At 47.5% G+C, this 23715-nt stretch overlaps 2 protein-coding genes across 2 annotated transcripts; one reads left to right on the forward strand and one right to left on the reverse strand.

Moving 5' to 3' along the window:
* Positions 1-404: 404 nt before the first annotated feature.
* Positions 405-6602, forward strand: SNRPD1 (small nuclear ribonucleoprotein D1 polypeptide). Its single transcript, XM_041466663.1, has 4 exons — positions 405-536; positions 1081-1157; positions 3517-3708; positions 5939-6602. The coding sequence occupies exons 1-4, from the start codon at positions 523-525 to the stop codon at positions 6013-6015; spliced, it is 360 nt and encodes a 119-aa protein (XP_041322597.1). The 5' UTR covers positions 405-522; the 3' UTR covers positions 6016-6602.
* A 710-nt stretch (positions 6603-7312) lies between these two features.
* On the reverse strand, positions 7313-19620 carry SLC6A20 (solute carrier family 6 member 20). The gene is made up of 11 exons (XM_041466508.1): positions 19500-19620; positions 15372-15512; positions 14549-14640; positions 13610-13837; positions 12531-12641; positions 11925-12166; positions 10891-11053; positions 10375-10579; positions 9478-9637; positions 8477-8642; positions 7313-7567 (listed from the first exon to the last, which is right to left on the reverse strand). Exons 1-11 carry the CDS (start codon positions 19618-19620, stop codon positions 7418-7420), a joined length of 1779 nt encoding a protein of 592 aa, XP_041322442.1. The 3' UTR covers positions 7313-7417.
* Positions 19621-23715: the final 4095 nt, after the last annotated feature.

A 23715-nucleotide genomic window follows, 5' to 3' on the forward strand; every position in this document is an offset into this window, starting at 1 on the left:
TCACTAGGTGAAGAGACTGACACGTACAGAGAAAATTCTTGCTATCACAGTTCTGGATCCTGATGCTGTAACTTTTTTCACAATAAATTAGTGTTTTACAGGTTCTAGGCCTTGGATTTTTTCCTATTTGTAAAGCTCAAAGCGGGTTTAAAACAAAGTAGTATTTTTTTTCCTAACATTTATTTTTAATTAAGGAAGGCATGCTGGTAGTTGTACAACCCTACAAAAAGCCAGTCTTTTATAGACCCAAGTCCCCTCACTTCTATTCACATCTCCTTTTTCCCCCATCCCTCTTTTCCATCCTCTCACCTTTTCCCCGCCCTCTCCCCCCCACGGGTGGGACCAGGCGCTCGCGGCGGGTCCGCCCGCCCGCCAGGGAGCGCTATCGCGGCAGCGTCCTGGCGCGCGCGGCCCGGCGCGGCCTGACCGAGAGGCGCCTCCGCCCCACCGTGCTCGGGGCTCCGCTCGCCCGGGGCTCCCCGCCCGCCGCCGCTCCGCGCCCGGGGCCGCCCGCCCGCCGCCATGAAGCTCGTCAGGTGAGCGGGAGGGCGCGGATGGGGATGGATGGAGGTGGATTGCCCGCGGCCGGCGGCGCCGGGCGAGCCCGCGCGCTCAGGGCCGCCCCGCGCTCTCCCCCCCCACGGCGGGCGGGAGCGGGATGGGCCCGGGATGCGCTGGGCCGGGAGGGGACCCCGCTGGGCCGGGCTGCGCTCCCGCCCCGGGGCCTGCGCGGGTCGCTCAGCAGAGCCCCCTCCTCCTGTTTGGAGGGAAACCCCCGGAGTGGGTTAGCGTTGCCTTCCCGGGATTGTAACGATTTTTAAAATGGTTCCTCCTCCGTACAGTAATGGCCGTTTCGCCTGGAAGTAGATGCTGGCTCCGGCAGTGTGCCAGTCAAGCGTCCCAGCTCCCGGTGGCTGGGCAGGGCGTGCAGTGTGTCACTGAATATCCCCAGCAGAATCCCTGAGCGCCGTCTTTGGGAGCTCGGGGTGCGGAACTGCGGGCTGCTGCCTCTCCAACCCCTACGGCTTTATGTGGAAGTCAACGGGTTTGGGTTTTTTAAAATGCCTTTTTAATTCCCAGGTTTCTAATGAAGCTGAGCCATGAGACTGTGACCATTGAGCTGAAGAATGGGACGCAGGTGCATGGAACGATCACAGGTACGGAAGGATGGGAGGATGCAGCAAAATATTCCCCGTAACCTTTCGACAGACAATTGGCAGTCGCGGATTGAATGAGATTTTTGTCCTGTGCTCCCTCTTGCGGGGACCGGCACAGGGAAATACGGGAGATGGGCTTTGTAATCCATAGCTTTGTGTGCAAGCGCGAGTTGTGTTTGTGTTGCAAAAATGTCTGGATATTGTCGGGAATTGCTGAGAACAGTGGGGAGCTGTGACCAGCCAGCTCTCCATAGGCAACCTTGGGAATTTCAGTGGGTCACGGATTGTCTTTGATGTGTAGTAGTGGGTGAGTCCATCCGTGGTCAGAGATTTGTTTTAAAGCTTCTGCTGTAGCACTGGGATTCTCTGAGCCCAGCTGCAGCTTTGTCTGGAAGGAAGCAAACTCTTCCAAACCTGGCTCGGTAGTCTCTTAGAATTTTAGTTGCACAGTCACAGAGTCACAAAATGGTTTGGATTGGAAGAGACAGTAAAGGTTATCCCGTTCTAACCCTCCACCATGCACAGGGACACCTTCCAGTAGACCAGATTGCTCAAAGCCCCATCCAGCCTGGCCTGGAACACTGCCGGGGATGGGGCATCCACAGCTTCTCTGGGCAACCTTTTCCAGCTGATGTGGTCTTAAGTTGGTTAAATTCTGCTTGTAGACTAAAAAGTTCATTATTTCTGTTGAGCACATTTTTTGTTAAGGCAAGTCTAGATGGAAAGGCATATTTGCATGTGTTTGATTGTGTGAGAGGTGGGTTTGAAAAGGGCAGAGCTGGGTGTGGGATACAGGGCAAAGAGGAATCCTGGCCAAGAGAATCTGCTCCCCTGCTGCTGCCAGAGGTCTGTCCTGTGGGTTTGTGGGGGTTCCTAATTAGGAGGTGCTGCTTTATGTTACTGAGCTGAAAGTTGCAGGGAATTCTGCAGGGTTCATTATGTGGTTCTCACATACTAAAACGTGTGCAAGCCATTTTGTTTGCTTTAATAACCTCAGTGAGGGACGTTGCTCTGAGGGTGTTCCTGTGAGCTGTACTCAGACACAGCAGGTAGGATGTAGGTGGGGCACGGTGTGTTTAATGAGGCAAACCCTCACGGCTGAGCTGAGGAAGCTGCTGCTTCTCCCTAAACTCACCTGCAGGCGGCTTTCAGAAGCCCTTCTGCCCAGGCACTCTTGGAAAAAAAATACACAATTCTTGTAAAGCTTGAATTCTATTCCGGAGGATTGCTGAGATTATTTTTTGGCCAGCAGCAATCTCTGGGGGTTTGGCAGAGTTCAGAACTGGCATTATTTTGCAGCCAGGTCCATCAGCTTTGATTAAGAGCTGAGGGAGCCACCTTGGTGCCCGATTGCAGCACGCTCTGCTGAACCCAGCCAGGTGGGAAGCAAACACTGCTGGGCTCCTCACCCCGCTGCTCTTTCAGGCTTAATTGTTGAGCAAAGCCCCTCTCATTTTCTGATAAGAATCTGCAAAAACATTGCACAATGTCCTCTTCCTCCCAGCTCCAGGGCAGCAGCAGGGATGAAGGGGCAGGTTTTGTGTAATGCCCCTCACACCAGCCAAGGGACTGGGTCAGGTGGAGCTGTGTAAAAGCTAGAGGGAGGAGGAGAGGACAGAAAAGCAAACCACTGTCATTTTGATCTTCATAGCTGAAGATCAGATCCCACCTAAAGCTCTGGATATGCAAAATAAAAACTTGTGGGGTTTTTTTATTGCTCCTCGTGGCTGTTACACCGAACATGGATCCAACTGAGATGTTTTTTCCAGTTTGGAATTATGCATAACACAGCATAGTGTGCACAGTGCTGATTCCATACAATTCTTATGTACTGGCTGTTCTCAGAGTTTGTAACCACCGTGGTTGTTCCTTGCAGTGGGGTATTTTATGTACTTCCATAGAGAATTCACTCAGGTGTTGAGTGTATTTTATCAAAAGATAAATGTTGCTTTTGTGGTTGGATTTTCCTAAGGTTTACAGGAAAAGGAAATTACCCAGGTTATTCTTTCTCCTCCAAGGGTTGTTTTACTTTTTTTAAAGGGCTAAAGATTAGTATTAGCCTTCTGTAATAAGCAGTAGTTTATTTGTTGTTCAGAGGAGTTATTGTAAAAGCAGCATTTACAAAGCAGCTATTGCCAGGACCTGGATAGAGATCTCTAACCATGAGGAGCTAAAGGCCTCTCATGGTAGCTGGCATAATTCAAGAGAGAAAAGAGATGTAGCTTCATTCTGTGACAGGCTGTAGTAATTGATGAGTGGTAGAAGCAGATGTTGATGAACAGGTTAAGTCTCATTCCATGTGTGTACTTAAAAAAAGGCAACAAGAGACCTTATCCCTGAAATGAGGCTTGTGTTTCAGGAGTGGATGTCAGTATGAACACGCATCTGAAAGCAGTGAAAATGACACTGAAGAACAGAGAGCCCGTACAGCTGGAGACACTGAGTATTCGAGGGAACAACATCCGCTACTTCATTCTGCCAGACAGTTTGCCTCTGGATACTTTGCTAGTGGATGTTGAACCAAAAGTCAAATCCAAGAAAAGAGAAGCAGGTGAGTTTGTGCTTTCCTAGTCTGTGTTTGTTCTGCCTTTGTGTGCATTTTAGTGCTGTGAGTCTGAAGGTGTCTGATTTGAGTCTGTCAACGTCTGCATTCCTTCATCACTGAGGGTTTGACATGGCACTGGCTCAGTCTGCCTTGCCCAGCTCCTTGGCATCTGCAGAGCTTCATTCGCATGAAGTTGTGTTACGGCTTTTCATGCATCTATTTTTTAAAATGTAAATGTTTATCAGCTTGAGTAAGTCTTAACCTGAGTCTTACAGTTGGCACCCAAAGAGATTTACATTTCCTCTTCTCCAGGTGTCTGTGTTTTCTCAGTTTGTACGGGGAGCTTCACACAGATAATAAGTGCAGAACTGTATTTCAAATGGTGTTGAGTGGTTCACTGAAATTTGGTGGGGGATAAAAATGGTATCTATGGATTTGAGAGACTTGAGAACCTGAGGGAATCGAGGCTGTATTCCAGTGAGCACATCTCCAGCTTTGGCTCCCAGTAGTGTTCCAGTCTCAGCTCTTCTGCTCTTGCTGGAACATTTTTTTTCAAAGTGCTGCTGAATAAAAATCCTTTTTCTTAGAAGCCTGACAGTATAGACTGTAACTCATGTTTAATCCACACTACTGAAGATGAGTCTCTAGTAAACCCCAGGAAATCAGCAGCAGTATATATTTTGCCCAGCAGTTAATCTGTGTGTTTTAAAAACAGTGAGCTGTAAGTGAAAGCTAATTGTGCTCTAAAGTCATGTTGTGCCATTTCTCCTGTAATTAGTGTTGAAGTATGTGGGCGTGCAGGGTGTTCTGCATTGGTGCAGAACCTCAGCTGTGCAGCACTGAGTGTGAGCGCTGCAGCTGCTGCCTTGATAGGAAATAATGATAAAGCTCCCAGAGGGGCTTTGCTCCTCTCAGGTTCATTAAAAACAATCTGACCACACAGAGAAAGGAGCGTGGTTGCATTGCTTTTTTGCTGAATCTCACGTCGTGGTGTGAACGAGAGCATCCCTACTTGGTGTCAGCTTTGGGGAAAGCAGTCCTGATAGCTCCAGTTACCTCCATTTGATGCTCCCTGTATCCCCAGTGTGCGGAAGCACTCTCAGACCAAAGCTGTGCTGTGCTTTGCCTTAATCCATAAATGCCTTTGGGCTTCCGAAGTGTAAAACCCTTGATTCTGTCCTTAGCAAGTGGTCAGGAAAGGGCAGGACACTGGCTGGGGTGTGAGTGCCACATGTGCCTTGGGTCCAAGCATGCTGGCACTTGGTGAGCACAGCTACCTGCTGATGCTGTCATACTCCAGCTGGGGTGATGCTTCCAAGGATTTTACAGGGTCAGTGTATTACCAGCAATATAATGACACCTTGCTTAAGTCAAATTTGTCCTGTGTCTCTGCTCCTTCTGTCTTCTTGGAATTTCTAACCTACATCCCAGAGTAATTGTCAGAGCCCGCTCCTTGAGTGCAGGTGCCAGCAGGTGTCTCTTAGAGAGCTGCCCACTTCCGCAGAGTTTTCAGTATCTTTTTGAGCCCTGCACTCACAAACGTGTTAGAAATGAAACAATAATCTGAAGTTTGCAGAGTGTCCTTGCAGTCTGGTGAGTCACATTTCTTTGGGATAGAGAGATGCAAAGGCACATTGTCACCTTATGGATCGTATGACATTCAGGAGTTGCTTGTGGCCTGCACTGTCCTATATTCTGTCTTCCCTTTACAATTAAATAGCAGTAATTAAAACTGGGAGCACACAGTCAGGACCTTTGCCTTAGAATCACATCTGCAATTGGCAGAGGCATCACTGAGACCAGTAGGAGCTGTTGGATGCTGGGATCCTTTCAAAATGCTGACCTTCCACGTGGTGCCTGAGACAGGATGGGTTTGGGAATCTCACAGCATAAAAAATTAGACTGGATATATATATAGAAAAAAAAAGGAATCCTGGTTTCCTGTCAGATTACCCAGTCATTTGGGAGCAGCCAACTATTTTATGCCCTTGTTTTCTGCAGTGAAGCCAAGGACAGACAGTAGTCTGTGGAAGTTGTATACTGGAAGAACTAACACAAAAGATGAAAATATTGCCTGAAACTTACTGAGCATTAACAGACTTAATACCTAACGTAATGTCACATGTAAAACCACAGGGAAGCAGTGTGGTGGTTATGCTCAATGCAGAATGTTTTAATCAAAAAGAAAGTATTCCTTGGTCTCATTTTATTTTGTCTTTTTCTTTTACCTGCCAAGTTGCTGGAAGAGGCCGTGGAAGAGGCCGTGGCAGAGGCCGAGGTCGTGGAAGAGGAAGAGGAGGCCCAAGACGATAACTTGTCATCATATTCTGGGCAATTTCTGGGCAATTCTGGGCAACTACCATATTCTAGTCAATTTCAGGTTTATTTTGTACAGGTCTTGTTTATGGTATCCGTTTTTAATAAACTGAAATGTGAAAAGGTGTCTTTCCTTTGTTAGCAAAGCCTGGGGAGGGAGGCAGGTGTGCCCCGTTTCTAGGGCTGTTGCAGACTACACAGATCTTGGTTGTCACTGTCGAGACTTTGCCCACCCCTGGGGGTTGTACAACTCCTCGTGCTTTTTGCCCCAGAACGAGAGACTTGTGTTGTGCTTTAACAGCGTGTGAAATTAATCCCTCTTTTCTAAGGCACTTGCCATCTTCTAATGGTTCCATAGTTAAGACACTGTATTAAGAACCCCTGTCCTGTGAGTGTCTCTAATACTGTTCTTCAGAGCAACCTTTTCTAAAGTTCATAGATATAATTTTAATGTTTTTTATTACATGAAGCTTGCAATTTAAACATGTTGCTTTCTTTATAAAACATTTACATAGGGAAATTAACCAGGTCCATGAAACTGCTGGATTGTTACATCTGATGATTAAAGAATACCTGGATATGAACTTTGTCAAAGCTAATTATATGGCATACTGTCGTTTGGGTGGGGCTTGTAAAGCAGCTTTATCACAGATATCTTCTAGTGTACTTAAAGTACATCCCTAGAAAATACAAAGTACAGCACAGTGTACAGTTGCATGCTGGAATTGGAAGCTTACTTCTGGAGGTGGCAGAACTTGTGCAGCTCACACATATGTGTGCATATATATAGATATATATACATATATAAATATATAAATATATATATTCACTGCTTTGCTGGACACAAGTATAAAAGAAGCAGTGTTGGCCACATTTATCTCCCAGTGCCATCCTGCTGATTCCTCCCATGTAGGAAAGCAATGTCACATTATTCTCATTGCCAGACTTCCAACAGTTTCACCTGTTTATGAAATACATGTCATTTCAAACAGTGAGTATGCCTAAGTGTCTTGAATGGCTTGTGGGCATTTGCTGGTAAATTGGTGCAGGAACATGCTTGGTTAGTCATGTTTCCACACAGGCAGTGCTACAACAGTGGGAAAGAATCACCTAATGTGTAATGGGCTGATGTGCTGGTTAATTTGTGCTAGCTGGCATTTTGTGAGCTGCTCTTCTCACCTCTTACAGAGGCCACTTTAAAGCTTTATCTTGTTACAGAAGAGCTTTTTTTTTTCCCCAAACCGTTGTGGAACCTCCCAAGAGCACTTTTTGGTCAATATAGCACCCACCATTCTCAACTCTATAAGTAGCTGCTACAAATAATGGTTGCTGCTGTCTTCCAGAAGTGCCCAGTCACTGGTGACGGGGGTAAGGTCTTCCCAAATCCAGCTGTCAGCTTTCATGCAACAGTTGAAACTCGTTCCCTCTTCATTCTCTTCCTTATAAAAGTCATTAGTGCTCCCAGGGGTATGCACATGGTGGATGAGGCCACCAGCAGCCCGATCACCGCCAGGGCATAGCCTGGGTAATCCTTGGTCACCAGCTGCCCCTGCAAGGGAGAAAAGCAGTGTTGGATCTGTGGGATCTGTCCCAGAGTCGGGCCAGGAGCAAAGCTGTGTGTATGGATCTAAGCAGGACCTCTAAGAAGCATTTTCAGTCTGTGGCAGCCCACAGCTGCCCTCGGTGTTCTCTGTCCAACCACATACACTGAAAACTGACAAGAACAGAGCTGCTGACAACAGGATTGGGGGAAACTTCTGCAAGCTTTGGTAAAGAGCAGATTTTGGCTTGATTTGTGTTTCTTAATGAGGTGGCTGGGCCCTGACCTCTGTCAGGGCTCTGTTCCTCTCCTGGAGCCTGTGGGCTCATGCTGACACCCAGTCAACAGGCTAGGCTTGCCTGGAGTCCTAAATTGGCCATGACATGAAAACAATTATGTGCTTTGTTCCTGCATGATGGAAACATTTCCACAAAACGTTACGAAACCAGTGATTACTTATCCATTAGTAATTGCTCTGTGATAAAAGCACAGTCCAGTATTCTTAAGAAAGTGTTCTGTCCATGAAGAAAAATGTATATGGAAATTATGAAAACTATTTATTCCAGCAGCTTAAAGTACCACTAATTTTGTTCAAAGTAAATACACTTTAAAAGTAGAGGGTTTTAAGTGTGTTTTTAAAGATGATATTTGGATCTTCAATATGAATGAAATTCTGTGAAGGGTTGATTAAGAATCACAGAGGGAAATTAGTTGATTTTACAGAATCATTGCATCATCACTAAGTCAAGTTTTCCCTGGTTTTCCTTTTCACAAAATTAAGGGATGGCGCTGACTCCAGCTCCTCACTTCCAGAAGGCCATTTTGTGGAACAGTGTAGTTAGGAAAGAAGCTTGTATTATGGCAGGAACTAAGGAAGGTTTAAAACAGAAAAAAAGCCCAAACCCAAAACTCTTTTACCTGTGTGGCATCCCATGCTTGGTATTGCAATGTTCCTGTGAGGATATAGTCGGTGAGGTAAAAAATAAATAGGCTTATAATAAGCAGTGGACTAACAAAAGCCCACATAATTTTCCAATACCAGTTTGGCTTGCTTCCCATCATGGTGTAAAGGTCTTTCTCAAATCTGTTCAAAAGAAAACCAAACATTTTTGTGAAGAGAACCAAACGTGTATTTTTGAGACCGGCTACAGATACTCAATGAATACCTTGTTCTGAGTTACTTCAAAAACCACCTACAGAATCAAGTATGTCAGAGGAGAAAGAGGAGTACAGTTGACCACAAATGAGCAGAGAATTGTTGTCTGAAAAGCTGGCTCACCAGAATCACGGTGAGGGGGAAATCGACAAAGACAGTGAGGCTTCCAAGAGAATCCCAAACTGCAGAGAGTGGCCAGAAATAGGTACAGTAAGAGAGTTCTGCCTGAAGCATAAGCTCAGGCTGTTACTGGTGTCAGCTGACAGAGAGAAGGAATGATGCTGAAGTACTGTGGAGAAAACAGCTGGGTTTGTGTAGCTGAGTGTTCTCAGTGCTGTTACCTGACTGTCTTTGAGGAACACTGACACTGGGAATGGTACCTAAAATCTCACAGGAGACCTGGATCTAACTCAAAGGCTTTGAACTCATCAGGGAGAAAATACCCACATAGGTGCCTGGACACCCTCTGTGCTGGCAGACTAACAAAGCAAATGCTGAAGCCTTTCCTTTCAGCTATTTTCAAATGTATTTGCTGTTCAAAACTTCTGATTCCAGAGCTCCCTTTTACCCACAAGGATTGACTTGAGAGACAAACAATGTGCGACAAGGTCCCAGAGGGGGTCTGCAGGGCAGGGGAGAGCCTTGCCCTTGCTGATCCTGTAGCACAGGAGAAACATTTTTCCCAAGGCAATATTTTTATTCCTGGCCTGTGGCTGCTCTCCCAGCTGTCACACTGTGAAGGAAGCAGGGCTCCATCTTTTACCTCCTTATCCCATAGATGTAACACACAGCGATGGTTTCCACCAGCACGATGAGCAGCAGCGAGAGGGTGGCTGCGTAGTCGTTGAAGATGTCAAACCAGTAATTTCCAGCCTCCATGGTGAAGATCAGGCCAATTATACAATTCACGAAACACACAACACCTGTGTGGATAAAACAGTGATCCTGCCATTACACCTGGAAGTTTGTGTAGGGAAAATGTCACACTTCTTGTAACTAACAAGCTGGTGGGATTTCTGCTGAGCAGCTCTCTCTGAGGAGAAGGATTTTCTTTCCCCCTGTGGAAAAGACCTGCCCCTTTGCATGTGTGACTGTCATTAAACTGCTGCTCCTTAGACCTGCACAGTCACAGCACATCACCCCAGACATGGCCAAGACAATCAAGTCTTAGCTACAGCCTCGTCACACACACATGCAGCATCTGCTGTTGCCGCTGGGCATCCAGCTAAACTGATTTCCATGCCCAGACAGGAGCACGTATTTCTTTTGACCAGTGCTTGAGGTGGTTCATAGTTGGGATACTGGCGATGTGACTGAACAGCTACTTGCTGCAACTACGCTGCCATTTGTGCCCTCCCTTTGAGCTTCACCAGTCAGGAGACACGAGCCTGAAGGAGCTGGGGTGTGTCGGGAAGCCTGGAAATACACAGCCACGACTGCCCTGGTGCTTTGGGAGCTCCCAAGGGAAAGGGCTGCACAGCATGGGCAGGATTTCACAAGGGCAGGCACACCCTTCCAGCAGCATGTTTGCTATTCCCTGCTCCACCCGAGGGCAGAGAGTGGAGTGGCACTTCACTCAACAGCAGTGGACACCACAGCTTCTGCACACACACCCCCCGTGCTCACCGTGCGGCCTGGCTGCAGCCTGGCAGGTGCTTACCCGAGATCACCTCCTTGGGAAAGCGGGAGGCAATGACCCTGCTGTCGGTCAGTGGTGTGAGGATGGCAGCCGTGTTCCCCAGCATGCTGCCAATGCCCAGCATCAGCAGCATAAAGAAGTAGAGCACAGAGTACAGCTGGGGCACCTCCATGTTTTTGATCGCTTCCGAATAGACTATAAATGCCAGTCCCGTCCCCTGGACAGCCTGATGGAGACAAGGGGACAAAACTGAGTTGCAGGCAGTTCCTCAGCTCAGTAAAGGACATAAGACAAAAGAGAGTGACTCTGTGTCATGACAATGTACACCTGAGGTGTGGTTTTGCACAGCAGAGGTGGGTGAGATCTTCACTGGTTTATTCCAATTGCATGGACACTGGATGCTAATGGCCCGAGCGGGCCCCTGCCCCATCCTGAGGTGTAGAAATGACCCCCAGCCCTGGCCAGACAGCTCCTGGGCTCACTTGGAGTGCCTGGGCTCAATGGGAGCAAAGGAGACACCACAAAGTGGCAACTCACCGTGTCTAGCTCAGCTTCCAAGCTGCAGTTTTTAATCTGTGGTGCTAATTGGGCATATTCCTGCGGGTAGGTGGCCATGAGGTAATCTTTCATCTCATTGAGGTTGTCTGCTGTTAAAGAGCCTTCCTCCAGGTCAAAAGCATTCAGCAGCAGCAGGATCACCCTGGGAAGGATTACAGGAATTTAATGGCTTTCAGGCCCAGGGCACCTCATCCCTTTTCCCCATCAGCCCCTGGGGATGCTTTGCTGCTCCCAAGTCTTCAGTGTCCCTGGGTGAGAGCAACACTTCCAGCACGGTGTTGGGACATGGCAACCTTGTGCTCATTTGTGCCTTGGAGGGAGCAGCTGCTGTGCCCACACTGCTGCTCCCAGGCTTCATCTTGGGTGCTGGCCAGTGCTGGCCGGTGTCTCTTCCCCTTTGCCCTGTGGTCTCACATCCACACCCCACCAACTTTAAAGTCTTTTATCAACAAGTGAAGACTAGCAGCTTGGTTTCCTCTCTGATCAGCAGATGGATTGAAAGCTCTAAAAGTATGAGTAGATGTGTAACTGCTGTGGGTCCTGTGCCAGGGACTGCACACAAGCTTGCAGCTACAGGACACAATCCTGCAGGCTGCTGAGCACTTCCAGGGCATCACAGCCAAGGAAGCTGAACTCATGGAACTTAAGGGCTTATCCTTAAAAGAGAGGATCTGAACACCACTGCATTTATTAATCAGCTCCCCCACACTCCCTGCAGCATGGTCCAAGACAAAAACACAGGGGAAAGTGTCTCTGTGACTTGCCCAGGCAAACTCACCCTCTTGACCAGGCCTGTGCCTGGAAGCAGCACCCAGGTGTCAAAAGGCAAAGAGCTCTGACCCTTCATCTCAGGCTTCATTGCTTTGAATAGCTCCTTTAGCTTTATTAGAGCAGCATCAGCTCTGCTCTTGGGGCAGGGCTGGCAGGGCTGCGTGCTGTTATTTATTTATCTCCCCCTTCACCTGCCCCAGAACAGCGTGCAGCGGAAAACCAGTGAAACAGTGGGCTCTTACTTGTTGATACAGCTCTCATAGTTAAAGGTCGCCTTGAAGCCGTAGATGGAGAAAGTGACGATGCTGGCAAATATGGAGGTGGTGCTGTTGATGAGGGACACGATGATGGCGTGTCTCTGGCAGTTGTTGGAGGGCTCGTTGTAGCTGGCAAAGGCGATGAGGCTGCCGAAGCCAAGGCCCAGCGAGAAGAAGATCTGCGTGGCAGCGCTGATCCAGGTCTTGGGGTTCGACAGCTGCTCCAGCTGCAAAGGCCAGACGAGAGAGCATGAAGTTCCTCTAAGTGCCCAGCACTGCCCCTTCCAGCCTGCAGGGATGGGACCCTTTGTGCATTCATTACAGGTCAGGGGTGTTTTTGGGCAGGGTTACTGCTCTGACTGAAAGCAGTAGGTTATGCTAATGAGAAGGTCTCTTTCTGCAGGAAAAAACAAGCAGCTTATGGGCACCATGGCATCTCCAGGCATTCCCAGCTGAGGTTTCCAGCTGCCAGACCTATGTTACTGCAGCAAAAACTCAGTATAAAAAAAAGGAAGACCAAGACCTTTTAAAAACTTATGTGCCCAGTAACCGATGATGTTTCCTGAAAAATTCAACACAGTTTTTCTGTACCTTTGGTGTGAACATGTAGATGAGCCCATTCACAGCTCCATGAAGTGTTAATCCTCTGATGAGGTATATGATGAGAACACAGTATGGCAAAGAGGCTGTCACATAGACGACCTGGGGAAAGAAGGCAAAGACCTTGGTTTAAAGAATATGTAAGACAAAGCTAATCTGCTATGTCAGTCTCACTTTACATAAATAATTTCCATTAACGTGTTTGTTATCCTGTATTAATCTTTAAAGAAATATTATCAGACAAATCTAATTTTAGATTTACATTTTAGGGAAACAAGTTTTTAATAATCCTGAAGACCTGCGCTACTATTCTAAGTGTCTTCTCTTAGAATGGAAAGCAAACAAAAATCTAAAATATTTGCAGCATTCACAAACTGGGTTCTACATCATTTGGTGGCATAACACCAGTTCACAACCATCCATCAAAAACTCATTAGGCAAAGGTGATCATCATATGATCATCACTATCATGTTTGCTCTACAAGGAAGACAAGCAGAGCTCATAAAAGGTCAAAATCAAACTTGAATTTAATCAAATTGTATCAAAATTTAATTGAATCAGTTGCAGCAAGTTTAAGAGGTTATTCCTAGTTTACAGTCTCTTGGCTTTCTGTATTTGGCTAAGACGATTTGGGGATTACAGCCCTCAGCTTGCTGCTTAGTGCAGGCTCAGCCAGGACATTGGGGTTTTTCTCCCCACTTCCTCATAACTTCTGCTGTGAATAAAAAGCAAGCAAAAAATGTCCAGTAGATGTCTTGTTTTTCTTGCAAAGACCAAGGAACAGACGTCTCCTGGCACGGCTCTGCTGGGACAGACGGCTTTCCTCACGGCCAGCAACCTGACAACTGCCCATGAGAGAGAGCTGGCCGTGTTTAAAGGGCTTCCCTGGATTATTTTTTTCAGTATCATTCAACGTTTTGATTGATCCTGCTTCACCTGCAACTCGACAGGGCAGCAGAGCTCGGTGCTGCGGGGGGGATACCGTGACCCCGAGGAACAGCAGCCATTCCTCAGCGTGGAATGGCTCGGCACGTCCCGGCCGGGCGCGGCGGGGCTGTGCCGCTCTCACCTTGCCGGTGGAGGCGGTGCCGCGGAGGATGCAGAGGTAAACCACGAGCCAGGCCAGCGTCAGGCACAGCGCCTGCTCCCACTGCACGCTGCCGCTGGCCTCCAGCGACGGGGAGATGTTCAGGGTCTGCCGGTACCAGAAGTACTGCGTGGACGATGTCTTCTCGCACTCCTCCTCGTAGCCCGTGCGGTTGCTGTTGATGGGGCAGGTGGCCCAGGGCAGGGGGTCCTGGGAGGAAGGGCCATGGAGTGAGTGCGGGCTGCCGGCACGCCAGGGAGAGCCGAGGTGCCACTGGGGAACTGGGAGGGTGATGGCAAGGGCGGCTTTCTGCCCGGGCTTGCTTCTCTCTGCATGGTGCTGCCGGGGCTGGGAATGACCCTCTCCCCTGGGGATGATCTCTTTTTACAATCTCCCTTGGCCCCAAGAACTGATGCTTTCTGATCCTCTCCCCTTGGGATGACCCTTTCTGAAACCCCTACCCAAGGACAGATCAGCTCTGTCCCTCTTCCTTGGGGATGACCAGACTGATTCTCTCTCCAAGGACTGAGCCTCTTTAACCCTCCCCCCTGGACATGACACTCTCCAAGCCTCTACTGTGGGACCAAACCCCTCCCCTGACATCAGAGAGGCCCATCCCAGGATGCAGGACACCCTGGCACGGAGCCACATGTGACCAAGGCGTCACAAGCCTGGCCTTGACCTGAATTGCGTGGTGAGGAGAAGACAAGAGCCAATGTCTCTGGGAGGACCACGGAGGAGGACATCACTGCCTGACTTTTCCCTCCAGCAAAGCCCTGGGTTTCTGAAGCTTTTGACACCGCTCCACCTCCCCATTCCCTGGTGACAATGGTGCCATGCAACATCCAGCACCAATGAAAAGCCACTGTGACCCTCTGCAGCCACAGCAGGGTCACGCTGGGCTGCTGGGAGCCCACAGACCTGGAAGGAGTGGAAGAGGTACCAGAAGGCCCAGGCATTTATCACATTGTAGTACATGGAGAGGAAGAAGGAGACGACAACACTGGCAACTCCTGTGGGTATAGAGGGAGACATTTGGTCAGGAGAAAACCCCAAAATGCCCAGGGCTCCACAACATCTGTGGGATACAGGAGCAGCACTGCCATGGCTGACACAGGAGAGGCTTTGTCCCTGCACAGCCATGTGCAAGGGCATGTCCCTGTCACTGTAGTCACTGCCTCCTCCTCCCACCAGGACTATCCTGACCTGGATTTGATACTCTAGGCCGTGAGGAATGAATGTTCAATGTATAATTTAAAAAAAAAAAAGTGTGCTTATGCAAATTAATGATAGCTTGGGTTTTCAGGGTAATTTAATAACATAAAAATGTAGCTAAGAGTGGACATTGGTAAGTGGTAGACTGGAACAGTAGGAATAAAGGCACCATTTTATCACTCGTGTTGAGCTTATTGGATAGGTGCTCTTGGGGCCAAAGCCCAGTGTAAGCAAACCCAAGGGCTAGTTTAGCACTGGCCTCCACAACATGATTTTGGCAGTCTGCCTGAGGGCAGGGGGACTCACACCTCTGAATCCAGGCCCAACACAGCAAGCTGGGGTCCGGCCCCAGTGCCCAACAAGGGACAGGATAAACGCATGCCATGAGGTGTCTGGCTTTGCTCAGCCTGGTGAGACCCAGTAAAACCTGAGCTCCCACCTGGGTCTTTTCCGAAAGACAAAGCTCTCCAATCTAAAATCACCTACATTCCCTGCAGCTGGAAAATGAAGATGGAAACTGAGACCATACCAACACCGCAGAGGTAGGGACTTATTATTTTCCAGGCGCCGATGCTGCCCTGCCGCATACGCTGCCCCACGGCCAGCTCCAAGTACAGCAGCGGCATCCCCTCGGCAATCAGCATGATGAGGTATGGGATCAAAAAGCCACCTGTGAGAACAAACCCAACAGTCAGCCTTCAGCAGATCGGCAGCAAGATAAACACCACTTTGCCCTATTTGTGTTCAAGTCTCAGGGGCTGGCTGGCTCTGGGTCCTGGTCCTGTCCGGGTACCTGGAGTACTGACGGCACGGCCCAGTCCTGAAGGACATCTCACAGAGGTTTCAGGCAGCATCCCAGAGGCTGGTGGGCGCTGACTGTCTGGGAATTTTCCGCAGGGACTTGGCAGGGCTAGGATTTCTGCTGTTAAACTGTGTTGGTTGGCACTGTTGTGTGGTAGCCCTGCCCAGATGCATCTGGGCGGTTTGAGCAATGCTGGGGGCTGGGGCTGTTAAAGGGTAACCAACCACCTGCCAAACCTTGTAACCAATAATGAGACAAAGAGGACGAGGGAAAGATCTACTTCAGTGTGGGGTGTTCTGCTGCACAGCCAAAGTGCTCAAAGAAAAGGTAACAGCAACATCTGTGTCGGAGAATTTTGAGTTACCTATTGAAGTCTGGCCTTGCTTAAAAATAGAAAACAACCAAAAAACCAAACGAAAAAGCTGACAAATTCCCATGCTGAGCCCACAAGCACCAGCAAATGAATGAAGGCTTTTCCCCCAGGGCCTTTCCTCCCAGCCTGGGAGCAGACCCTGGGACACAGGCATTGAGTCTCCTGCATGGGGCTGCTCTTCCCTGCTTCCCTGCACGTGGAGAGACACAGAGATGCTCCTGTGGAAGAAGAACAGCAGGAATGGGAAGGTTGACAGCAAGGAAAGGAAAAGGACCTTCCTGCCTGGCAACCAGGATGTGCTTTGGCTTAAATTTCTGCTGGAAAAAAATAAAATCCTTGTATTCGACCTAGGGCTCACTTCAGAAAGAGCTGCTGACTGAGTCAAAAGCTGGATTTTTGTGAAGGCTTCCCTGCTTCCCTTTTTACAGCAAGCCAAAATATTTACGTAAATATCTCTTATTTAGGATTTAATCTGTGGCATTAACATTCCTTGCAATGGGCTCTGTGCAGCGCTGTGGAGGAACGAACTCCATGCAGCGACTGAGGCAAAGACCTGGAAATAAACACAGAGCAATAATCCGGTTTATTCTGGGAATTAATTTCCCACCTCCCAGCTCTCTTGTTATTAACAACCCCTTTGTTATTCTGTTAGATAACTTCCTATGCCGCAAGGGAGCTGTCGGAGGTTTAAGAGCTCCCGCAGCCGCCCTGTGCCGGTGGGGTGCGAGCCGCCCCAGCAGCCCCTGAGGGAGTCCTGCCATGTACCGCAGGGGAATCAGCATTAGGCCCTTGCAAAGGTTTTCCACCCTCCCAGCAGCGCTGCCACATGTTTGGCATTGTCTGTGCCAACTGGCAAGGAGGAGAAATGCCTTCAGGCTTGTTCTTCACCCCAATGTCCCCCCGCAGCTGGGGGTGCCAGTGCTAAGCCCCTGCCCCTTGCTCTGCGTCCTGTTTGCACGCAGACCTTGCTCCCAGTGCTACTCTTCCCGAAGAGGAGAGCCGAAACGTCTCACTCAAGTGACTCCGGGCAGCCGATAGACCAGCTCCCGGTCCGCTGTGAATCAGCTCTACTCAACTCCCCGCTCTCTACACGGGGCTTTGCTCCCTCCGGTGCCAGCTGTCTGCAAAACCAGCCCCCAGGCCAGATCCCTGTCGCTGGCAAAACGTGCGGAGTGTGCCCTGGCTCTGCCCAAGGCACCGGGCTTGGCCAGGGGCACCCTCGCCCCTGCTCAGGCTTCTGCCTGGTGCTCAGGGGCTTCCTCGCCCGGGGCTGAGCGCTGCTGAGCACCAGCCCCGCTGCAGACCCGGCCCAGCCCCGTCTGAGCCTGGCCCAGACCGCTTAGGGACAGAGGAACTGCACCTACGAGGTTTGAATGCGCCCTGCTCTGCTCAGGTCGTGCTCTCAGCAGGAAAGCAAGGAGAAGGAGGAAAAGAAGGGAAACTGCTGATGAACAGAATGACAGGTTACAAAGTCTGCAAATACTCAGCATCATCCGCGATAAGGGCCCTATTGCCCTGCTGGGCAGGACAGGGACTGGCTCCGTGCTTTACTACAAGGAGGACGCCAAACAAGCTGACGCCCCTCTAAATTCATCCCAGTGCCTGACATATCCAGCTTTTGAGTTCCTGAAACGATGTTCTATATGCATGGGTTTTGTGAATCCCTGGAAAGCCACAAAATCCTCTTTAAGAGGGCAGTGGATAAAACAATTAAGAAAAGCAAAACCTCCTGTCAGGAGTTTTAATTTCACAGGAGAAAGAGCTGCCTTTCCACCACTTCATAAGTGGTGAAGAGAAAAATAATGGAAAATATAATGAAAAATAATGGAAAAACATTCTTATAAAACATGCTTTTTAGAAAATTCTTGGGTGTATCATAGAATAGTTTGAGTTGGAAAGCACCTTTTAAAGATCATCTAGTCCAAAGCCCTTGCAATGAGCAGGGAAGCTTATTTATGCTTCTATTCAGGTTAACCAAATGTTCCAGTTTTGGTTACATTTCAGAGAATTTTCACCACAATACTCGTTAAAAGAATGACACAAAGCCCCCAAAATGTCAGAGTTTTGGTGTCCTTCAGGATGTCTGCCATGATGGGCTGCTAGTGAACTGATCACGTGCAGTTTGACTGTGTACAGAAACACAGTTGAAGCTTTGTGTTAGAGTTCAGTGTCAGATATGAAGTCTTTACCTTTAAAGCATGCGGAGGGGAACACACACAAAATTATAGCACATCTATCATTTCTGCTATCTGAACTAAGAAAGCTTCAGCCACTGCAGCATCTATCTTCTACTGACACTTCACCCACAATATTATCTGGATTTTTCTGACCTGATCCCACAGCATAGCTCTGATGCAGTCTCAGCACTGAGATGGCTTTTCAAACAGCAGCATGAACCAACTGCTACCACCACAAGTGCATTCAGAAGTAAGCTACAAGCCAACAAAACAAGCATAAAAGCAAAAAGCTGTTTAACATCTCAGTGTTTCTTCCTGGAAGGAAGAAAAGGCAGAAGGAGACCAGAAGCAGATGAGGCAGATGCTCATCATGTCCCTTAATGCAAGATTGAGAGAGGTCCCCAGCTATGTCAACAGATGAAGTATGAAGCAGTAAAAATCTTGGTTTTCTTATTGAGAGTCTGTTTCTAAAGATTCTTCAAAACTGTGGTAGCTGTATACTAGAGGAGATTATTAATACTGGTCTTTCATTAATCTAATTAACTGACTTTTGATTTCTAAGGAAGAACAACTGTGGCTTGTATATGCCACAAATATAATCTTCCTTCAGTTTGGACCCAGGAGGAGGAAAAACTTTCAAAGAGGGTTTTGAGGTCTTTTTGTTTGGTTCATTTATTTTTGGAGGACAAATCAATTTATTCCTTATTTCCAAAGATTCCTGGGAGGCTTTAGCTATGTAACTTCTGTTGATTAAGGCATTTCAGCCAACATCAAGGCAGATTTGCAGGTAAGTTATCATCTCTTAAAGTAAAGCTTTGTATAAAAGACAAGGTATTAATGACAGTACTTGAAATAATACAGCTGATCTTTAAGTTAAATCAGTATAATCACCCCCTCAATATTTTCCAAGTCCCCGTAGGTGAATGTACAAGAATATTAACCAGTTTCTGACACCTTCAAAGTGATTCAGTGGGGCAAAAATATAATAAATGAATACTATGTGGATCTATGCCTCTCACTCTATCTCAGTATTTTTAGAAAACATGGACTTTCCCAATGTTTCATTGCACTTACAGGAAACAAATGCCACTATACTGGGGCAGCTGTCAGGTAAAAGCCTAATGCTAAAGAATACATAAAATAAAGCCACAATAAATCAGATTGCACAACAATAGAAAGCCAGACTTCCTCTCTGCCCTGGACCTTACTGGGTGGACAGAGCATAAACACGGACAACATACTTTTGCACTTAATGCTTGCCCCACTCCTCCTCGAGGGAAGCAAGAAAATGTAAACCACACTTACCTCCTCCGTACATCTGACATAAGTATGGAAACCTCCACACATTTCCCAGCCCCACAGCATAGGAAATGCAGGCGAAAACAAACTGCAGGGGATTGTCCCATAAGGGTCGGGATTTCTCCATTGCTTTCTTGCAGACAGAGGCTCCTGCAGAGCCTCCTGCCTTCACTCCCTCAGGTACTCTGCCAACCGTGCCTCACACTCCACGCCAGTCCGGCTCAGAGGGGAGGGAAAGGCGGAGGAGCTATGCTTGCCAATTCCTATCAAGCTTTTTAATTACTAATCTTATTAACAGGCACATACTGAAATAGGAATGCTGGTAAATAGATTATAGACACACACAGAACTATAAAATTGGTACTTTGGGTGAATAGCTGCTTGGGTTTTGACTGGCATTTCTGGGAAGGATGTGAGCTGAGGGATTTTTATTGACTCACATGCCAACTTGAAGCTGTGAGGAAATAACATTGGGGCTGCAGTTTGGTTTTGGAAATGGGACGCTCCTTCCCCACAGGGCTCCCTTCCTACCCAGTGGCATGAGGCACCAGCTTGAATTTGATTGCACAGAAGAGGGGTTCCTACACAATTAGACTGGGTTTAGAGACTGTCAGTGCTTTTAGGGTAAGAATAAACAGAATCCTCAGACATCCTATCACTGTGCCCGGGTGCTCACCTCAACCAACCCAGCACACTCCCCACTTCCAAAAGGGGCCTTGAAACAGTCCTATCAGCCCCACAGGTCCCCATCCTGGTGCACACTTGACAACACTCAAGTCTGACCCTCCTGGAATAATGCTTTCTCTCTACAAACTCTGCAGGTGTGTGACAGTGTGAAACAGCCAGTCTCTTTTCACTCACCTTCATGCTCAAACGCCACTGCTGCAGGTGAACTTTTCTGAGGGGTTGCCGTTTTAAAAATACTTTCAAGCAGCAGGGACCAAACACAAAGGCCAAAGTGGAAAAAGGTGTCTGTGGCCATTGTGGAGGCAGAAGGATCTAGGGGGCCTTTGGGTCATCTAAAGGCACACTGAGGTGCCATGTCTGAACATGAACCCTGTGTGTTTGGGCCCCTGCCAAGGTACACTTTGAGCTCAACCACTTTGGACAGGTCTCCCAGTGAATGAGGCTGCCAGCAGTGTCTGCAGCAATAAAAAGTAGCTGAGAAACTCCAGGGACTCAGCTTCCTTCCTCTGTTTAAATGGTTTTTTTCCAGGGCACCTTTCAGGATCATTTTACAAGTATGACTCAGCTCAGCTGCTGTCAGTCTCATTCCTCCAGCACCAGGAATTTGGTCCCAGCCAGTTCTAGGTGTGCTGCTCCAGCATCCCACTGGGCACTGGCTGAGCCAAAGCCTCCAGCTGTGGGTATGGGTGAGAACTCCAACCCTGGGGCCTCTGGACAGGAGCCTGAACTGCAGAGTGTGTCATGCAGTGCTGCTGAGGCCAGCAGCAGCACTCAGGTGGACCTGCTGACCAGCCACCTGTATTACCAAAGTCACAAAGTGGGACACCGCTTTTCTGTCTGCTAAAGCGGGTGATGGCAAGAGGTTTACACATCTCCCATAAGTGCATCCATTCTTTGGGGTGTGTTTTAGTGGTACTAGAGATTAAGTTCTTATTGGAAAACATCAGGGTTTGCCAAAGCTGCCTGTAGTATAGTTTTGATGGAGTTTGTGATTTTTTTTTTGCAGTATCCATGCAGTTCTTGTCTTGCCTGCAGAACTGCAATGTGCCAGCTAGCCCTGGCAATATGTCTCATAGCTATAACCCAGAATTCTGCTGGAAGAAATAATCCAAGGTAATTTTAAATCCATAAGGTGTTAAACTGAAAGACACACACAGAGAATGTGAGTTGTCTCACATCATGAAAACTTTCACAAATTATTAAAAAGTCAAATGCCTGTCCCTGGAGGTGGGATTTATTATAAATTATGCATGCAAATATATTACAGTATTAATAATTTGCTGACAGGACAGCCTTAAAAAATAGCACATCACTACCACTTGGGTTGCTTCTGTGTGAATAGATTACTCCTAGTGATGAGCATCATCAAGTTAAAGATTTCCTTGGCTCTGTACCTCCTTCCCATTACATTTCAAACTAGTTTACTAATGGACTGGAGGAGATTGTGCAGGCAGAGAGGTGTGACGTCCTCATCTCGGGTCAGGCCAGATCAGGAAGTTCAGATGGAATGATATGAATCCTTGCCTCTCTCACAAATTTCAGTCTCATCAGTAGCTCAGATCACAGACTACTGTGAGTTTTTTTTAAAGGTGGTCATGCACATAGGCACCCAGCAAAGTGCCTGTCATCAGCTGGCTCCTCGGGACACACACTTTAAATATATTTAAATGTATTTAAACAGACAACACGCAGGAATTCTTGCTGTGGGACTTTCTATACACACCTCAGATTATCAATATGCTATTTCTGATATTGTTCATGATTTTATCTCATTTGAACTGCTTTCATTTGGGTTAGGAAAGGGCTTGGGCTTTATCTTTAGGGACAAAGAAAAGCCTCTAATAGATATATGCAAGAAATTTTGATCATGTCACTGCTGATATTAAAGAACGATTAGAAAGAATTGTTTCTCCCAGTACCTAACAAACATGAGATGTGGGGCTTGGCAGAGTGGTTGAGAAGGGAAGGGGCTCATCTGCACAGCAGACCAGGACTGATGCGACTGCCCAGGAGAACTGCCCTATGTAAACCAAGTCAGAAGCTGACAAACAAAGCAAAGAATCCCATTTCTCACTGAAGCAAAACCTCAAGTACTTAGGTGAAGGTATCAAGTGTCTCTTGATGCCAGTACAGTGAAAAGCCAAATGCCTCTCCCAGCTACCTAAAATGCAGACAAAAAGGGAATCTGGGGTCCTAACAACAGGTTGGGGACCATAATTTCAGGCTGGGAGAGAAGCTCAATAGTTTGATTGGCAAAAGTCATAGAAACAAGGAAAGAAATTCTACTAGGTAGCCTGGACCTTTATTATGCTACCTCCAATATGTATCACTATACCACTCAGATTTAAAAATAAACCCTCTGGGCTTTCCTTGATGAGCCAGACATGCGGGAGGGGGACAAAGTGTCAGCAGCTCTGGTGTTTAGTATCTTCAATTCCTGGAGGAACTCACTTCCAAAGGCAAACACTGCTAGTGTGTATCTGCTAGTGTGTCAGATGACAATCAAAACAAAGGCATGGAGTGTCTGCAGCCTCTGCATGTATTTACTGATGCTGTCAAGGGAAGCAGATATGCAGACAAGGGAGTAGCAGCTTCCATATATGGGTTTTCTCTTGGGATTCACTGTTGTTGACAGTTGCTACCCTAAGATTTCCTTACCTTAGGAGAAAGAAAGAATCCATCTGGATTTTTGACAACTCACAGGCCATGACAACTGGTGGGCAATTGCTCTGTGTGTAATTGGAGGTTACAGTTACTTCTCTAAGCAGTTACTAGGATTACAGTTATTCCTTGCTGCTTAGTACCAAACTGTAGATGATGCCTTTAAGGTCTGTACCCTGAAGTTATTTCCAGCCTCTCAATCACCCTTAAAACTGTTTAACTTTACCTCAACCTCACAAGAAAAGCATGCCTGAAAACAGTCTCTATATTTTCCTTGCTTTTCCTTAGCATCACAGCTCTATCCATCTTCTGACTGTGTGATTTTTCACTCACTCCATAAAGTTTGGATTTGTAGAATTGCACCTAATTCACCCAGACTTTAAAACTGACCTGTGTCAAATGAGAGCCAGAAACTGGCATGTCACTAAAAGATAGCTGGATTACTCAGTCAGTTCTTCTGCTTGTCACCTTGTCACTTTCTCTGTCAAAGCTTGCCTGCACTCTGGGGAGATCTCCGGGCAGCTCTCTTATTCACCAGCAGCTGTCAGTCGTGAGCTGCCCTTCCACAGTCCTGCACACTCCAAGGCACTACATCAACAAATTCCTAAAAATAATTTAAAAATAATTAACAAACAAAACTTTCCGTTGAAACAGAATGACATGTTGAAACAGAATGACATGACCCACCTTTATTTGGAGAAAAGTTGACTCCAAAGAAGCTGCCTAATGTGTCAGGATATGTCAGAGAGGAGAACCTGCTAAGGAGGGCACATGTAGACCTCTTCAGGGAGAGTCTGTGAGCAGCCAGGGAAGGGCAGGAATCCTGGGACAACATTTTCCCCGGGATGTTGTCAAAATTAACAATCATAGGGTA

Source organism: Pyrgilauda ruficollis, unplaced genomic scaffold, assembly GCF_017590135.1.
Source record: "Pyrgilauda ruficollis isolate IOZ18807 unplaced genomic scaffold, ASM1759013v1 scaffold2, whole genome shotgun sequence".
Taxonomy (NCBI): Eukaryota; Metazoa; Chordata; class Aves; order Passeriformes; family Passeridae; genus Pyrgilauda; species Pyrgilauda ruficollis.